The 20325-nt window shown below is 37.8% G+C and overlaps 1 protein-coding gene across 6 annotated transcripts in view; it reads right to left on the bottom strand.

The window, feature by feature from the left end:
- The window catches only part of LOC126470233 (neuropathy target esterase sws), a 199535-nt gene that overhangs the window by 44572 nt on the left and 134638 nt on the right, over window positions 1-20325 (bottom strand). For 5 of the 6 annotated variants that reach the window (XR_007586158.1, XM_050097930.1, XM_050097929.1 and 2 more), the window contains exons 21-22: window positions 9422-9608; window positions 305-421 (exon numbers count right to left, since the gene is read on the bottom strand). Coding sequence is in view for 5 of the 6 variants with exons in the window: in XM_050097930.1 (XP_049953887.1) it covers window positions 305-421; window positions 9422-9608 (304 nt within the window). In the remaining variant the exon portion in view is untranslated. The remainder of the gene's footprint in view (window positions 1-304; window positions 422-9421; window positions 9609-20325) is intronic. The other variant, XM_050097932.1, reaches the window with a different exon arrangement.

Genomic DNA, 20325 nt, shown 5'->3' with positions numbered 1-20325 from the left:
GAAAATGTCTTAAGAACAGAAAGTAATAAACAAGGATAAATTGAAATAGACATAAAAGCTAACCAAATAAACTGCAGAACATCACAGTAAGATTATGAGAAGAAAGAAAAACTTCCCAAACTTTTATAGGAACAAGCAGAAAAGACAGTGTTGATAAGTAATTATTCTGAAGCATTAAGGACCAGAACAGTTTTACTTTTTACATACCAAAAAGGCAGCAGATACGTGCACTGTGTAGTGGCTAGTCAAACAATTTCTTAGGAATAAAGACCATGAGGATGGTCAAAGTGTTCTTTTACTTTACCTGGCAAGTTGTTGACATAGCCACCATCAAGAAGAAGGTGGCCATCAGAGGGATCACACAATGGTGGCATGTATCCTGAGAGGGACATAGATGCTCTTATATAGCGCCACAAAGAACCTGAAATATATTTCACTGTTTACGAAATAAGAAACTTACACATTCAACTTTGGAAAATGAGCCCAAAATACTGTATGAGAGATCCTCAAATGCACCCAATATAATTGGTGGAAATATAATCTTTATTATCAGGCATGGCTCTGCTGTTTCTTGCCACACAAGAAAAAGATCCTAAATTTCAAGATTTGTAAAATGTTTGAATCACTTGCACACTGGTTCCAAAGTTTTTTTGAATGATTTGTTCTATTTTTCAAAAGTTACTGTGACTGAATTATGTAACACTCAATTTTTTGTGTGTTCAATCTTACATGAACAACAGTGTTTTATTCTTTACCTTTTCTGTCAGAGAATCAAGACAGTAAATTCCCATGGTAATTGTTCCACTAATAAATGCTCCATTAATAGCAAATACATAAAATTACTTTGGAAGGTCAATTAACTATGTTACAGACATAACATATAAAATATTGCAAACCTTCTGTCAGTTAGTTAAAATAGATATTCACTAGCTTAAGAAATACAGCATGTGGCTGTAGAAACAGAACACACAGAAATGAATATGCCTGTACCCGTCAAATAATGACAATTGTGTACATAATATGAAATTTCGAGAAAAATTACACTCAAGGTGTACACACACACACACACACACACACACTCACACTCTCTCTCTCTCTCTCTCTCTCTCTCTCTCTCTCTCACACACACTCTCACACTCTCTCTCTCTCTCTCTCTCTCTCTCACACACACACTCACACACACACACACACACACACACACACACACACAGACATATACACACACAAACTTTTATTCACAGAGATGGAATTTTACAATATAGTTCATATGAGCCTTCAACAATTGAATTAGTTCTCAATCCAAAGTTTTATGTTCAAAATATACAGAAAACCAAATCCCACCCATGAGTCAATGTATCACATGTACTTTGCTGTCATATAATCAATATGTTTACTAAAGCACTGATCCAAATTATATGATACCACACTAAGATAAGAGAAAAATGTGAGGCAAGAGTTAATGTTTACCAGTAGTGCAACATGAGACTGTGAAAATTTTCTTTGAATTTGACTTTTATTATTCTGTCCTCCATCCTTCCCCCTTCTTCTCCCAACTTCATCGCATATATATGTTTAATTTTGTTTACAAAATTTCTGTCACGCTACATTGCTTGACAAAACTGTTAGAAATACCTGAATATTCATTTGATTTTGTTTATATATTTCTGTCTGGTCCTGAGCGTAACTACCACAGCTTTAAAACAAGTTGCCACTGCCTACTTTATCCTAAATGCAATATAACGCTGCTTATGCTTCAAGAAACACTCACGTCAGGGCTTTGGTCTGAAAGACTGTTATCTTTCATACTGTCAGCTGTGGATGATAAGATTAAAAATACATATATAAACACCCCCCCCCCCCGCCACACACACACACACACACACACACACACACACACACACACACACACACACATGTTTCAGTTGATTTCTGTGGTATACCAATTTCTGTAACAATTTAAAGTGAAGTTGCTAAGCTGTTAATAATGGGTTTGAATAGGTAGCACACTATTTGGCGTAAGCCTTCTCTACTACTATCACTACTATTGCCATTACTACTAGCACCACACCAATGCACTGTTGTAGTCGCTGCTATTGCTGCTGTCGCCCTCACATAACTTAATCACTCTTGTTCCTCTCCATTTCTGCACCATATAAATATTCTTGTATTTGTGATTCTCTGTAATGCAAGTACATATTTAATAATTAAATGAGTCTAATACACTGATATTCAAATAGTACAAGCTCCTATGTCAATAATGCTGCCACTATGAAATGTGTCTTACCAAGAAGCTCCTTTTATGTAAGTGTTAACACCAGCATAAAATGTGTCCATATTGTCTGCTGCATCTATATTACCTTCTCCCTTTCAGTAGTTTAGCAGTGAAAACTTCACTTTTAACCCTTCTCATCGTCTCCACATGTGCAACAGACAAATTAAGGTATAAATCTTAGTTTAAGACTGCTCTCATATTAAAGTGGACTTACCATAATTACGTAGCACCAATTTCATTGAAAGCTGAACTTCAAAAGCAATTAATAAAGTGCAAGTAATCTTGAAAAAGCCATAATTAAATTTAAATAGGTGTTTAAATTATGCTATGCCTTTAGTTGGGGTCAATCATCAGGTTGTTGCATATACTTGTTGACATTATTATACTTTGAATTTGATAACGAACACCATGCTGAATATTGGTAAGTGTTGTGGTTTGTTGGTGATAGGAAATATGCATTATATAAATGTAAATATCTACATTTAGTTTGACACAATAGAAATACTGAGATGTAGTCTGGCACAACAGAAATGCTGAGATATAGTCTAACACAACAGAAACACCAAGACATTGTCTGACATAACATAAATACCGAGATGAAGTCTGACACAATATAAATGAGGATTTAAAGTACATTCACTAATTAGAGGGAAATGCAAAATTACGTCACTAACACACTCGATTTTGGTTGAATGTACTGTAACACAAGCTTGCAGTTTATAAGGAAATTAAAACGATATCTGATTGTAGAAATTTGTTTAAAATTATCTAAATGCACATGTAGTGTGAATAAAAAGTTCTCAGTTAACTTGCCACATCAAATTTGGTTAAAATCCCAAGCTTCTGACAATTGCCTCCATCACTGGCATCATCATAAATCAGATTAGAGTAAGTTTTGTGAAATAATGATAAGCCTTGGCATGGTCTTCCTTTTTACAACAGTACCAGCAGAAAACACATTAAAACAACTGGCCACTCATTTCTCTCACAACATTTTAAAACTGTTCTGACAAGCCTCGATAACCACATATTTTTTGTGTAGTGGAAATTATTATGAAATGACTGGTGAAACAGACACGGGTTTGCCACTTGTCACCAGCCAAACCTAATTTTTACACAGAGGGTGTCAAAGAATGAGCATTCTACAGTGCCCCCTCCATCCGTCCTGCTTCTTTAGAAATGCAGAATATACATTTTTAATCTGGCATATGAATGGTATAGATAAAAAAAGATTTGCAATGGAGACAGAGAAGATAGGGAAGTTGCCTCTGTACTGGTCGAATGAAAAGCACATGGACAATTTGGTCATTCTGTCTATTGAAAACCTATGCATACAGACCCATATTTCAAAAGGCATAGCTTCCACCATCCAGCTCAGAGGGAGCTGTGCTAAAAACCCTAATACACAGAGCCAGGGCTATTTTGGACAAGGATTACCTCAGCTCCAAGGTTAATCACCTGATGATGGTGTTTAGAAGGAGTGGATATTCTGTCCATGACAGAACGTTTTCAAGGAAATCAGGACATGATGGCACCCAACCAAGCCTAGAGGATCAACACACAGCGTGGCATCCATTCTGTGGTGCAACAACTGTAAGATAGGTAGACTTGTGAACAGGCAATGAATCAGACCAGTCTTCTGGCCACCCAGCAAAAATAAAGAAATGTTGTGACCTCTTAAAGATTATCTCGACTTGCGGGTACCGGTGATTTATAATACTCCTCGTGAGTGTGGCAGCAGCTACGCGGGGCAGCCTATATGGACTGTTGCCGATTGATGTGTTGAACATCACCTTAAATACAGGGATTTTGAAAAATCTGTGGTGTCCAAGCCTGTTAAATAAACACTACCTTGTGTTCAGAATTCTGGTCCATGCAAGAGACACTGGATAGGGAGTACAAAAGTAATCTGTGGATACAGATGGCATCTCCTAAAAATGTGCTATTTGTTACATAACCAGCCAATCAGACGCTGTCCTCTGGGCATGAAAATGGGAGCCTAGCCAGTTTCACAGCAGTCAGATTTAGCCCCTGATGACAATGACTTGTCATCAAAATTTTTACCCAAGGACTACTGTCTTGATAGGCTTCATAGACATACTTTCGAGTGTGTGTGTGTGTGTGTGTGTGTGTGTGTGTGTGTGTGTGTGTGTGTAAATAAAGAGCAATAATGATAACTGGTGGTTTATCTTTAAATATTTGAGTTTCCAAAATTGTACTATGAAGCTTAGCAACATTTTGCATGTCATTGTGCATCAAATTCATGCAGCTATTTGGTGACGTGTTCATAGTAATGGCATGAAACAAAAAAAAATTTTCAATATTTACAGTTTATTTAAAAATCCATTCACTGGGATTGGTTATGCAACTTAAATATGAAATTGTTACATTTTTCTATGAAAAAAAAAATCATTCTGGTTCATACAATTCTTGATCACGGGACTATATTTATAGTAAATATTTTCTCTCTTAGGTAAATGGAGAATATGCTGGGATTAAAAATTAAAACACATTGGAAACTGGATATCATAACAGTCACAGAAAGCAACTAGTCCGATAAAAGTAAGTGTCCTATACTTGTTATCTGAAAAGAATAATTAAAGCATTTGTCATTTTCAAAGGTACCTCTAATAATTAGGTGTAGTAGTGATCACCATACACGTAAATGACATAAGAAACCATCAGGCACATCTATTACAATACAATCTAGATACTGAAGTTGATAGTGTGCAACAAAACTGGGAAGGGGGGGGGGGAGAAGGGCAGAGGATAGAATGTGATAGAGGGGGGGCGGGGGGGGGGGGGGGGGGCTGCGGTAGGGGACATATGTAGGATGTGTTTGAAGACTGTGAAATCACCAGAAGTGATGAAGTGATGGGGAAAGAGGATAGGGTGAAGTAGTACTGGTGCTGGCGATGGTACTGCTATTCTGTTGAACTCCATAGAATTTTTTTTTGGGAGGGAGGTGGTTTGTTTAACTGACATGGAAGAGGACTTCCATATCAGTTAAACAAACCACCCCCTCTTCCTCCCCCGGCCAAAAAAATCTGTAGAGTTCAACAGAATAACAGGACACTCAACAGTGCAGTTATGCTGCCATTGATGGATGGAGATGGTTGAAGGACTGTTGTGTGGTCTGATTAAGTTATTTAATAAGCCGGTTGTCCGTTAAAAGGTTATGTTGGATGTGATTTTTTTTTGGGATGACAGCTAAAGGGAGGAGGAGGAGGAGGAGTGTGACAAGATATTATAGAAACTTCAAAGGTACTATAATAGTTATACATTATTTAATAGCAACAGAAATTATGTCTTCCTCAGTAATACGATGAAAAATGGTAGTTAATACTCATGCTTTTAATATGAACAATGAAAAGCACAGCTAGAAGGGATCTTTTTTTTACCCCTCTTCTAGTTTTTACTTGATTGGTTGGAAAGAAAGAGAAGTAATGAAGGGAAGGACCATGAAGATGTTTTGGAATTCCTCATAAACTGTGTTCCAGCCTATGAAGAAAAAAATGTGTGTAACACCACTGATGCCACAACAAATTCTCATCCACATTTTACATACATAGGCTTTCATAACCATAATAATTAAACACTGTCAGTGTAAAAATAGCTTTAGAGTGCAGCTTCTGACATTCACTCTCGAATGCTGTACAATTCTAACATTACATCCTTGTCCCTGAGATACGTGTCCTGAAGAAAAAAGAACAACTTTTAGGACCTTTTACTTAATTTATTTTGTGTACAGGTTCAGAGAGAGGCAGGACTATTTTGACTATGGCAAAACATTCAGAAGGGGAGAACGACAGTGTTTGCCCCTTTCTGGCTGGTCGGTGGTGACAGAATAAAGGCGCGTGCCCTTCAATCTTGAACAATTTTATAAAAATTATTCGGCTACAAAATTTCATTTTTGTGTTACTTATAGCTTTATATGTCAGCTTCATGATGATGTATCATTTCATTAACGGTGGCAAGTTATTATGATATTTGCATTTAAATAAGACACTGTGACAAATTCAAAAAAGCTTGCAACGAAAAATAGGGGTTGCTTTGATTTAGCATCTCATGCATATTACGTAATATGCTGCAGCATATGAAATTTAGCTAACATATTGAATTTTTCCTTAGACTTGGGGTGGAGGTCTTTATCTGTCACCAATCTCGAGAAAATTTATCTTATATAGTGTACTCATTTACAATCATGCGCTACAGCGATAATCCCAGAATAAAATAGTAGTAAAATTCATCATACATCATAAATGGTTTGAGATATTGGAATGATATCTTTGGCAAATGATAGCACGCAATGAGGAGAGCATTTATCCATATGGTTGTTATGTAGAAATTCATTATCTACCACGTTATTCCACCAACTACAGAGTTTTCAACAAAAGAACATAATTTTTAAGGGCCATTGATAGCTGGTGGAATGAGAAATGCTGTAGGTTTTGGAACAACATAAGTGAAGACATATGTTTATTTTTGTCTCAGGATGTGCTTTTCCAAGCTATTGTCCTTAATTTCCCTCAGCCCCTCACTTAATAAATCACTGATACAGAATTCTCTTTCAATTGAGTCTGCACAACATGTTAGTGAGGTGACACTGTGTAAACTCCACTGCCTTTTGGCAAAAGAAGCATATTTTAACATGGCAACCAGAGAAATGTAAGTTTTACTCAAGATTTGCCATTCATTACACTTTTGTTAATGTTACAAATGCTTAACAAGCCAGACAAAAATAAATCACTGGTTTTGTTACATTTTCAGCAGAATTCATTTTAGATACTAACCAAAGCAGATGATCTTTTTGAATGGTCACCACGCAGGTGTGGACGTGGAGGGGTTCTTCTTAATATTTACAAAAAATATGAATGTACACTTTAGTTTAGAATGGCACTTCCCCTCCAGCATTCAGCATTTCTCCTACAGTGCCTGGCCATAATCCCCAGCACTACTGCTCTCCTCATGTGTGCCTTCTGATTGCGCATCTGCCAGCCACATTATTCTGTGCGCACTCTATTTGTACATTAACTGATTCACAGTTTAGTACATGTACACTATCTTATCAAAAGTGTGGAGACACCCCTACGTAATGCAGAACTGTTCACTAGATGTCATGAGTGGTGAACTTGCCAGTATAGAAAGAGGTGGGAGTACTGTGTTGTCAGTAGAGAAGTAGTAACAGCAGAATAGGTCAATAAGGTTAGCTCAGTGACTTCGGATGTGGATTAGTCCATCACCTGAATAAGAAATCCATCAAGGACAGTTTTACCCTTTAAAAGCTACCCAAGTCAACTGTTGGTGATGTGATTGTGAAGTGGAAAAGCATGGGACAACCACAGCTGACCAAGACCAAGCAGACCTCATGTACTGATGGACAAGGACCATCAAACATTGTGGAAGGTGGTTGTAAAAACATGCATGAAATCAGCAGGAGGAATCACTCGTGTTCCAAAGTGCTACCAACAGTCCAGCTAGCACAATAAATGCAGCTAGTAAATTAAAAAGAATAGGGTGCAATGGTTGAACAGCTCCTCATAAGTCACACGTTTCTGTGGTCAATAGCTGGCGATGCTTGAGGTGGCATAAAGAACAACACCATTTGACAGTGGATGACTGGAAACAAGTGGTTTGGAGTGATGACTCATGGTATACCCTGTGGCAATCTTATGGAGGGGTGGAGTAGCAATGTCTAGAGAATGTGAGCCGCCACCACGTGTGGAGCCAACATTGAAGTACAGAAGAGGTGGTGTTATGTATGCTATGGAGTGTTGTTATTGCAGTTAAGAAAATGCTAAATGTGGAAAGATATGAACACGTTTTACAGAATTGTGTACTGCATATGAGCACAGTGGAGTAGTGGTTCAGAGTCAATGACTGCAACAGTATGACAATGCACCTCATCATAAAGCAGCATCTGTGAGGCAATGTTTTGTGGAGAATATCATTCCCAAAATAGACTGACTCGCCCAGTCCTAGTTCAAACCCAATGGGATGCCTTTGGGCTGAGTTAGAACATCGACTACGCTGCAAACGCAAAATCACTACCTTGTCTGGTTTCAGCTGTTGGGTAAGTTTGGGCTGCCATTTCTCTGCAAACACACAGACACTTCATTGAAGGTGCCCCCACAAAGTTCAAGTCATCATAATATCTGGATATTTTTGATCACACAATGAATCTTCCATTACAGGAAAATTTTGTTTCAATGGCTTAAACATCTACAGGATCTTTGGGTTAATCACATAAGCTACTGCTATGCAAGAACTATTACTATGATCATTTTAGCTTGTGTTGCCACAAATGGTGTGCTTCCAAACTGGTCTTGTTGTTAGGGATTACAAGGCAGCTTGGGCAGAGATTTGCCCCAGTGATTGATTATTAAGCTAGTAGTAGTGACTCTATCGACAAACATTAAAGTCATAGTTACGATAAAGAGATCTGGAGCCAGAAATATTTAGTTACGTAAAGATATGCAACCTGGTATAGAAGTAAGGTGCACCATTTTCAGTGCAGTGATGATGTTGGAAGTAGCACTCACTTCATTGTCGATGTTCATCATGTTTCATTATATGTAATATCTCAGTGTACAAACTTTCTCATTTCCTTATACCCATTCTCACTATACAAAGCACTTTCCTTGTGTTTTTCTTTCTTCTCTCTTACAACATTTTAATTTGTTACATGCCACTGTCCCAGTAGGCATTCACCATTCCAAACAGTTGCATTATTCAACTTTCAATACATTAATAACCAATTCTATGAGTTAACAGGTTTTCCTCATTACTGAAGCTCTCAATTTGTCACTTTGAGACTACAATATGACAGTTTTACCACAATTTTCTAGGTCTTTCTAATTAGTATGTGTGTTTTCCCCCAGCTATGTATGCATAAGATACTCAACTATTAGGTGATCACATTAATCTATCAATATTATCTACAATTCCAATATTTTTCTCCTCGAAGTAAGCCTATACTACTAAAGCATTATCTGCAATGTCATGAGATGCACATAAAAATACATACATGAAGAATACTACCAAACATATTATTAGTAATGGAAGGAAAGACACTCTTAGAGCTGTAGTGTTTTACATAAAAACAAATTCTAAGTAGAAATATATTTAAGAATTACATGATTTTCTTACCATGTGTATGCACTCTCATACAGCTTTCCGTAATATCAGTTGTGACGGTAAAATATGGGACCCAGAGATCTTCAATGTGAGTATCTCCAAAAGTAGAACGTATAGTATGATTGAATTCACGACCAGTAAACATTGATGTTACTGGGTAGGTGAGATCCAACATCTGCCTCCACCAGTGGGTGAGTCTCTGTTAAACAAGTACAGATGACAATATTATTTATAAGATTAACAAGAATGTGTCATTGTTGTTTTCAGTTAAATTATTGCATATAAAAGAAGAAGATTATGCTACCAATCTAAAATTTTAAATCTGAAAGCTATGAAACATTAGTGTGAGAGTTTGGATGAAAACCCACCTCCCACATCTGAAATCTCTTTAATCAGAATTTAAAAGCAAATTTTCAGTGTGTTTATCAAGGTAACTGCAGACCAAGTTAATCAAGGACTTCATAAATACCTTATGGGATACTACTATATTCAGATTCTTAAGGAAAGGGTGAGCTGTTGCCTAATTTGAATCCTTACACTCATCAAGGAGCAAACAGGGGCAGTTACACAAGGTGTATAAGGGTACACACAAGTGGGGCATGGAAAGCAGGATGAAGGAAATGGAGGAAGAGAGCAAAGGAAATAATGACGAATCTTCATAACCTACAAATATAATTACAGTGGGAGATAGGTGAAGATATGAGGGGGGCAAGGAGGAAGTGATGGGGAGGGGGGCATAAGTAACTGTAGGACAGGGACTAGCAAAGATTGAGAGCCAAAAAGACTGTGGAACTGCTGACATGCTGTTGGAGGGAAAATCCTCAGATGTACAATCCAGACAAGCTAATCACACCGTTTGTGAAGTAGTCATGTTGTGTTGAGCACCATTTGTGCTGGGTGGTCAAACCTGACATTGGTTGAAGTTTGGCAGTGGCCGTTCATTTGAAAGGTCAACTGGTTAGTGGTCATGGCCAAATAAAAGCCCTGCAGTTGTCATAATAGACTTCAAACATGGAATGAATGCTCCGCCTCCTATACAACAGGGTGTACAAGTCATAGGACTGCAATAGTAAGTTTTTTACAGGCACATGTAACAGATCTTACACTTTGATCTTTGTATGCATATGACCTATGACACATGTGGTCAATAGCAGGAGTGGCATATGGGCAGAGCATTATATTTCATATGTTGATCAGGGAATGGAATACCATTCTTGGGAGAAGTGTGAATGACTCCTCATATCAGGGCTAAATGAATGGTAGCTGAATACACTTAAGTCTTTGATTTTGATGTATGTAAAAATACTGACTGTTGGCACTGCCTGAAAGTTTGACACCTGCAATTTTATGGGTGCACCATCTTAGGATTCTTGTTTATTCTTTTACATTCTCTTATAATTCTGTCTTGCCTGGGATAATCAGTGGAGATTGTAATTCTAAACTGATCATTAGATGGAGCCAAAATTGTAGAACAACATGTGTATTTCTTTGTTTTTGTGAATATTTGCAGAGCCATGCTCCTGCCACACAGATTCAGCTGTATTAACTGAGCAAAGTGTGGGGTTCGACTGATGACTGAAGACAAATGTGCTTAACAGGTGACTTTCAAAAAGATGACCTAGATTTTTCAGATGATGATGCAGTGAACAATTGTGGCGATGATACGGACTACACCAAAGTATACACATTGGAAAGCAAGATAATTAACGTTTCACAATACTCAGTAGTTTTATTCAGATTCCTGTTAATTCATTTGCATGTATGTATTTATGCAGTATAATCAGAAGACAAAAATTGACACAGAGGCATTTCATTCGCCAACAGTAGCATTATTTCTCTGTAAATTATGCAGTAGATTATGGGTGTGGGTGACAGCTTCTTGTCAGATACATTCAAAGGAAGAAAACTGACAACATATCTTATACTAAAGCTTTTACATAACACTCAAGAGAGTACAGTGTAATTATACTGGATGAGAAGAGTGGAACTTCAGACCACCTTATTTTCTTAACAGTCCACAATGAAACTCACATAGTAGAAAATGAATATGTATGCCCAAAGGAATACAAAAAAGTTACAATGCATGAATTTCCTTTCAGCTGCCTTTACACTAGCACTGTAGAAAGTAATTACACTGGCCAAAATTAAAAGGTTTCTGGCAATTATGGCCAATGTGTATCAGTGTGAGTGCTCATATATTAAAACACTGATCACAGAATTCTGTTGCCATCAGACTTCAGAAGGTAAGTTGCACATTATTATGGCAAACCAAGTAACTTTTATTGAATCCTGCACTACACTTCAAAGTGACACGACACTATTTTTCAACATAGTCATCAAGTCTCTGTAAACAGTGGTCAGAACACACTATCTATCATTCAATTTATAAATGATAGAAAGCTGCTCTTTGGTCACAAGACCATAGAAGAAGTGCTGTGTAGACGTCCTCTTCGTTGGAAATTCTCTTTCCCGCTGGTGGTCTTTCAGCTTGCTGAAATCACACGGTGCAAGATGTGGACTTCCCAATCAGCATAACTCTTGTGTATGTGGCCTTGGTCAAACTGTTAGCATCATTTCACTACAACTAGACATGAAATTGCATTTGGTCCATATATATCCAGAATTTCATGGTGAATCTGTGGTAATTTAGATGTTTTTCCCACATGAAGTGAGCTGTCCTGCATACTTAATATTTAGAGTATGTTTCCAGCTGTCACACAACTTTATGAACACTGTGATGTTATCCATACAGCAGTGGAACTGTGTCTACAGGAACCCAAGAACATGTACTTCCTTCTGACAATGTGCCACTCTCTGTGTGCACATCTTCTTAGCGATGGTTGCGGGACTCGGCTGTTCAAATAGGATGTCAAATTAAATGCCTTTCAGCCATCAATTTTCAACCTTATTTTATTGGGCAACCAGCTTCAGCATTTTACTACATCACCTTCAGGCCCCTGACCGACGTTTAGGAATAATCTACAACACTTCTCAGGGACCTGAAAATGGCATAGTAAAACGCTTGAACTGATTGCCCAATAAAATAAGGTTGAAAATTAACAGATGAAAGGCCTTTAATTTGACATCCTCCTGTGTCGTTCTTGTTACACAGTGATCTTAGCATGGAATGACATGTGTAATTTACTTTCTGAAATGCCTAACAATATGAAATTTGTGTCTAAAACTCGTAATCTGTGACTACATTACATATAATTTCACACTTCAATATAGATCACAATTTGCTATGAAAAAAAGGATAAACTGGGCATGATACACAGCAGAAAAGAAACTCTGTGCTAATTTCCAGCCACCACATCCAATACCTCAAAACACGGTTACAGCTGTACACCTTTAACGAAGTGACTTATACAGTATGTTTTATCGAGAATTTCACTGCTTATGCAAGTAAGAAGCATGTCACTATGACATATGACTTTGCTTAGTGATTTGTCTGCAAAGAGTTACACTTCCTTTACAGACAAATTTTATAAAAGTCTTATGCTTGCTTCAGAATTCAAAGTTCCAAAATCTGTTCTTGTGGAACCATAAGAAAATCTAAATAGAAATCACACTATGAAGTACAAGAGTCCAAGGAAATTTCTTAACACTGTGTTGGAAAGACATCTACATCTATACTCTGCAAAGCACTGTGAGGTGCATGGCAGAGGCTACTTCTCATTGTACCAGTTATTAGTATTTCTTCCTGTTCCAGTCACGTATGGAGCACGGGAAGAATGACTGTTTGAATACCTCTTTGTATGCGATAATTATTCTAATCTTATCCTCACAAACTGTATGTGAGTGAGGGTGTTATAATATATCCCTAGAATAATTATTTAAAGCCAGTTCTTGAAACGATGTTCTCAGACTTGCTTAGGATACTTTACATCTCTCTTCAAGAGTCGGCCAGTTCAATTCTTTCAGTATCTCTGTGACACTCTCCCGTGGATTAAACAAACCTGTGACCATTTGTGCTGCCCTTCTCTGTATATGTTCAATATTCCCTGTTAGTCCTATCTGGTATGGGTCCCACACACTTGAGCAATATTCTAGAACTAGTCACAAGAGTGATTTGTAAGCAATCTCTTTTGTAGACTGGTTGCACTTCCCAGTGTTCAACCAATAATCCGAAGTCTGCCACCTGCCTAACCCACGACTGAACCTACATGATCATTCCATTTCATACCCCTACAAAGTGTTACACCCAGGTACTTGTATGAGTTAGCCAATTCCAATAGTGACTCATTGATATTATACCTCACAGTATATATATTCACTTATGAAATTTGTTGTTAATAATCCAACCCAGTTCAAAAGTAATAGCAGTGTTCATAGCTATAACACCACGAGAAAGGTGCAAAATTTTACATTTTTGAACATTTAGAGGAAGTTGTCAATCTCTGCAACACATTGAAATCCTATCAAAATCTGACTGAATATTCATGCAGCTTCTCTCAGATAGTACTTCATTATAGACAACTGCATCATCTGCAAAAAGCCTGATTTTACTATTAATATTGTCTGCAAGGTCATTCATACACAACAGGAACAGCAAGGGTCCCAACACATATCCCTGGGGTACAACCGAAGTTACTTCTACATCTGACAATGACTTTCCATCTAAGATAACACACTGTATCCGCCCTACCAAAAGTCCTAAATCCAGTCACAAATGTCACTTGATACCCCATATGATTGTACTTTTGACAATAGGTGTAGGTGCGATACCGAGTTAAATGCTTTTGGAAATCAAGAAACACTGCATTTATCTAGTTGCCTTGATCCAAAGCTTTCAGTATGTCATCTGAGAAAAGTGCGAGTTGGGTTTCACATGGTCAGTGTTTTTGAAATCCATGCTGGTTGGCATTGAGGAGTCATTCTGTTCAAGATACCTCATTATGTTTGAGCTCAAAATATGTTCTAAGAGTCTACAACAAATCGAGGCAAAGGATATTGGACGGTAGTATTGTGGATCACTTCTACTACCCTTCTTGTAGACAGGTGTGAACTGTGCCTTTTTCCAAGATTTGGGCATTGCTTTTTGTTCGAAGTATATACAATAGATTACAGTTAGAAGAGGGACTAACACAGCTGCAAATTCAGTATAGAATCTGACAGTGATTCCATGGGGTCCTGCAATTTGGTCAATTTTAACGATTTCATCTGTTTCTTAACACCACTGACACTAATACTTATTTCATTCATCTTTTCAGTGTTATGAGGATTAAATTGGGGCAGTTCTCCAGGGTTTTCCTTTGTAAAGGAACATTTGAAAATGGAGTTAAGCATTTCATCTTTTGTTTTGCTACCCTCAATTTTAGTTCCTGTCTTATTTGCTAGGGACTGGACACTAACTTTGGTGCCACTGACAGCCTTTACATACAACCAGAATTTCTTTGAATTTTGTGAAATGTCATTTGACGATATTATGCTACAATAGTCATTGATAGTCTCATGCGTTGCTCTTTTGACAACCAAATGTGTTTCAGTCAGCATCTCTCTATCTATAGCCCTACACTTTGTTTTACACCTATTATGCAGTAACCTCTGCTTCCTTAGAAAATTTTTTTTCAGTGACTGTATACCATGGAGGTTCCCTCCAATTATGAAATGTTCTACTGGGTACATATCTATCCAGTGCATGGTTAACTAGTCTATTAAACTTGACCCAGAGTTCCTCTACTGACCTGTGCTGAAAGTTTCAAGTTTCGCACTGAGATATGACATTACTGATTTTTTATCTAGTTTACTGAACATATATATCTTTCTGCTTGTTTTGGTTGTCCTTTGTACTTTGGTAATCATTGTAGCCAAAACCACATCAGTCACTGATACCAGTTTCAATGTGGACATCCTCATTGGCATTAGATCCAATATACGTATTTCCCTCATGACTAGGTTTCCTAACTATCTGTTCTAAGTAGTTTTCAGAGAACGCATTCCGTAAAGTTCCACAGGATGTCTTATCACACCGACCACTAACAAAACTGTAATTTTCCGAAATAATTGTTGGATGATTATAGATGATAAGCACTAAGCACATAGTAGCAAAAAGAAGAGGCAGGAATCCAAAGCCATCCTGTATGGTGGGTTACACTTAAGAAAGTTGGGTGCTGTTTTGTCTGTCCAATGTCTATCAGGGCATTTCAGCACTGAACTCTGAAATGTCAGAGGAATTCAGTTCCCAAGAAGCTGATAGTGCTAGTAAATTCCTGCATATGTAATAACAAAACAATGAGTGAATGCCTCACACTTCTCAGTTTATGGTAATCATCTGTGGTGATCTGGCAGAGAGACAGAATCTCATATGCCAACTCAGTGGATTAGGACTCAACAGCTTATTTAGCAGAAAGCATCTTGCCAAAACAATTCTAAACACAAGCTTGAATAAGACAGAAACAATGACAATAATCAGAATGCTCTCAAAGTTATAAGAAGCTAACTGAAGAAGGTATCAAAATATATATAACTAAAATTGAGGGTAGCAAAACAAAAGATGAAATGCTTAACTCCATTTTCAAATGTTCCTTTACAAAGGAACAGGGACAGGTATACACTCGCGTACACACACACACATATCCATCCGCACATATACAGACATAAGCAGTGGAATGTTTCCCTCTATTATATCTACTTCAGTTAGCTTCTTATAACTTTGAGAGTATTCTAATTATTGTTATTGTTTCTGTCTTCTTCAAGCTTTTGTTTAGAATTGTTTTGGCAAGATGCTTTCTGCTAAATAGCTGTTGAGTCCTAATCCAGTGAGTTGGCATATGTCTGCTTGTGTCTGTATATGTGCGGATGGATGGGTGTGTGTGTGTGTGTGTGTGTGTGTGTGTGTGTGTGTGTGTGTGTGTGTGTGTGTGTGTGTGTGTGTGTGTGCGTGCGCGCGCGCGCGCGTGCACGCGTGTATACCTGTCCCTTTTTCCCCCCAAGGTAAGTCTTTCCGCTCCTGGGATTGGAATGACTCCTTACCCTCTCCCTTAAAACCCACATCCTTTCGTCTTTCCCTCTACTTCCCTCTTTCCTGATGAAGCAACCGTGGGTTGCGAAAGCTTGAAATTTGTGTGTGTGTTTGTGTGGAATAGCATCATGCATAATACAAAGTACAAAAATTTATTGAACAAAAGAGAAAACTGTATCATAAAAGCTCCCCAGAATACATCATTGTGCATAATATTTACTTTATGCTTCATTATTCAATACGTAAGTCTGTGAATAAAAAGTAAATCAGTTTCTGGGAGTTCAGAACTTTTACAACTCATTTTTCTTCTTTTTAACAGGGCTTTAAATAAACTCCACAGTAAAAGTACTCAGGCATGCAAAAATATTCATCTTCTTCAGTAGCACTACAGCCCTTGGTGAGCCTTGGCTTCTTCAACAATCTTCCTCCACATTTCTCGTTTATTTGCTGCTCTTTTCCACCCCTGGACTCCCATACTGGTGATAGCCATTGTTACCTCATCAATCCATCTTCTTCTAGGTCTCCCTTTTCGCCTAGCTGAATGGATCACACCTTTCATCATTTTCTTTGGAATTCTATCCGCTGCCATTTGCTCCAAGTGTCCTAGCCATCATATTCGCTGTGATTTCACAAATTTTACTCTGATTTCACAAATTTTACTATGTCTCTGCCTTGTATTAACTCTTGTAATTCGGCATTGGAGCGTATTCTCCAGCCTTCTTCCTCCCTTATTGGCCCATAGATTTTGCATAGTATTTTCTCCTCAATGGTTCTTAGTGCATTTTTATTGTGATCTGTCAATGTCCATACCTCTGACCTGTATGTGATAAATGGGTGGACTAGGGAATTATATTTTAGCAGTTTTGTTTTTCTTGTAACAAGGCTATTTTTGAAAAGTTGCATATTTGCAAGGTAATTCTTTCCCTTATAGCCTTTCCAATACTTTTATCATTCGTTATTAGGGCTACCAAATAGTTAAAAGAGGACATTCCTTTGAAGCATTTCCCATTGATGTTTAGGTTTTTAGGGGTTCTTCTGGCCTTAGATTGTGACATTACCATGTATTTTGTTTTGTTTTCATTTACTATGAGGCCAATTTTTAAGGCTTCTGTTTCCTTTGCCCAGTATGTTTCTAGGAGTGTATTGGTATTTTTCTTCCTACTATAGCAATGACATCAGCGTATGCACATATCTGGCTAGTTTTCATAAATATAGTGACTGTTATGTTGATTTTATTTACTACACTGTGCAGGGCTATATTGAATAGCACAGTGGAGAGACTATCACCTGCTAAGGACCTTTGCTTTTGTTCTTGTCTCTGTCACAGTCATTCTGATTAGTCTTATTAGTTTAGCACATATAACAACTTCTTTCAGTACTCTGTATAGTTCTTGCCGGTTTATGCTGTCAGAGGCTCGTTCGAAGTCGATGAATAGGAAATGCAGACCTATATCATATTCATAGAACTTTTCCATCATTTGTCTTATCACAAATATTTGATCAGTTGTCCTCTCTCTGCTCGAAAGCCACACTGATATTCCCCAATTATGCCTTCTGCACACTTCTGTATCCTTTCGTTTAATATGATTGTGAAGATCTTATAAGCTGTGCTTAGGAGTGTTATACCTCTAATGTTTTCATGTGCTGTTCTGTCCCCTTACTTATAAATGGGGATTATTATTCCAATTTTCCAATTATCTGGCACAGTTTCTGTTTCTCATATATATGATATTAATGTGTGCAGTTCCTTTATTACAGCCTCACCACTAGTTTTTATTAATTCAGCAAGTATGCTGTCTTCTCCAGGGGCTCGATTGTTTTTTGACTTGTGCACAGCCTGGGAGACCTCTTGTAGTGTTGGCTTTCTTGCCCCATTGGTTTCATTGTCTACTTCCAACTCCACTCTTTCCTCCTGTGTGGCTCTCTCTTCATCTTCTAGGCTGGTGCTTAATGTAGCTTTGAATTACTCTGCCCATCTTCCCACTATCTGTTCTTCCTCCCTTATCATTTTCCCATCTTTACTGGAACAGGCCATTGTTTTTGGTTGGAATCATTTTTCCTGTAGCATTTTGCCTGTAGCATGATAGAACTTTCTTATTTCACTCTGTTCCTTTAATTCTTCTAGTTCTTGAAATTTTTTCTTATTCGACTCTCTCTTCTTTCTCTTGCACAGGCTGTTAGCTCTTCTCCTCGATTCTCTATATTGTTCCACATTATTTCTGGTTTCTCTCTGTAACACTTTTATTCTTGCCCTGTTCTTTTTCTCTATTTCTGACCTGCAATCTTCATCAAACCATTCCTGGGTTCTTCTATTCCTTCTTATGCCTGTTATTTCCTCTGCAGCATCCTTAATGGCTTTTTCAATCCTGTTCCAACTTTCGTCTACTCCTACTGCGGTCTCTTAATTGCTCAACTTTCTGCTTAGTGTTACTTGGTATTTTTTTACTTCATCAGGGATGTTCAGTTTGTCTGTATTCCATTTCATCATCTTTCCTATTCTATTACCATTTGTCAGTGACAGTTTCTCTCTCAAGACTGATTTTATCACAAAGTGGTCTGAATCACAGTTTGGTCCCTGCAGCTCCAAACATCCATAGCTGATGTGGAGTGGCATACAATCACTAAAATATGGTCAATCTGATTGACTACTCCATTGGCTGCAGACTTCCAAGTAACCAGATAGATCTTTTTGTGTGGAAAGCAGGTACTTTTAATAATCATATTATTCCTTGCTGTGAATTGGCATAATAAGTCTCCATTCTCGTTGTTTTCTTCATGTAGTGAATATTTTCCAGAAACTCCATATGGGTGTTCATTCCTCCCTATTTTTGCATTAAAATCTCCTATTGCTAGCATCAGGTCATACTTAGGTACTGCGCAGCATACTTTTCCAAGCCAATTATATTCTTTTTCCTCTGTTGGTACATGTGCATTAACTATTGATATATTCCTAAATTTCCCTCTTAGTCTTCTGAGTCTGCACATCCTTTCATTTATGGGTTCAAATTCTAGAAGGCTTTTCCTAACTTCCCTAGTTATTATAAACCCCGTTCCAAGTTGGCCTGTTCTTTCTTCTGGTCCACTATATACCAATGAATGCTCAGGTTTATCTATCATGCAAAAATATTACTACAAATTAATATGCGGGATAGAGGTTTTCTAAGGATGCAACAGTTCGTCGTCATCATCATGTGTGATATGGTTCACCACACTAGCCTATCATGTGAAAGCCTCTACATCTCTGCATAACTGCTGCAACCTACATCCATTTGAATCTGCTTACTGTAGTCAATCCCTGGTTTCCCTCTACTGTTTTTACCCTACACTTCTTTCCATCGCAAAATAATAATGCCTTCATGCCTCCGGTTGTGTCCTATCAACCAATCCCTTACTTTAGTCAAGATGTGCTATAAAAATCTTTTCTCTCCAATTTCATTCAGTATGCTTTCATTATTTGTTTGATCCATCCGTATCATCATCATCATCATTTTTCTGCAGTGACAGATTTCAAAAGCTTCCCTTCTCTTTTTCCTGAACTGTTTATCATGAATGATTCACTTTCATACAAGGCTATACTCCAGACACTTTCCGAAAAGACTTTCTAATACTTAAATTTATCTTCCATGATAGCAAAATTATATTTTTCAGAAATTCTTTTGCATAGCAATAGAAATGCATGAAAATAGGAATAGAGGGAGGGAGATGGGGAGGGGGTGGGATGAGGAGCAGGAGGAGATTGAAATGAAACCATAAAGAGTTTCTGTTCTGTCTGGATGCTGGTGGATCAACTGGTGCTGCAAGGTAGCTGCTGCACCTGAGCGAGTGTTGGCTGTTCGATTTCCAGGCCGACTGCACTGCTCTGGATGATGACGTGGTGCTAGCAACTGTAGTATCACAGGCATTTTGTGTCTTGTGGTTGCCTGCATTTCGGTGGCATCTTCTGTACTTAAAT

The sequence above is a fragment of the Schistocerca serialis genome, chromosome 3 (assembly GCF_023864345.2).
Source record: "Schistocerca serialis cubense isolate TAMUIC-IGC-003099 chromosome 3, iqSchSeri2.2, whole genome shotgun sequence".
Taxonomy (NCBI): Eukaryota; Metazoa; Arthropoda; class Insecta; order Orthoptera; family Acrididae; genus Schistocerca; species Schistocerca serialis.
This window is presented reverse-complemented; position numbering and strand designations above follow the sequence as displayed.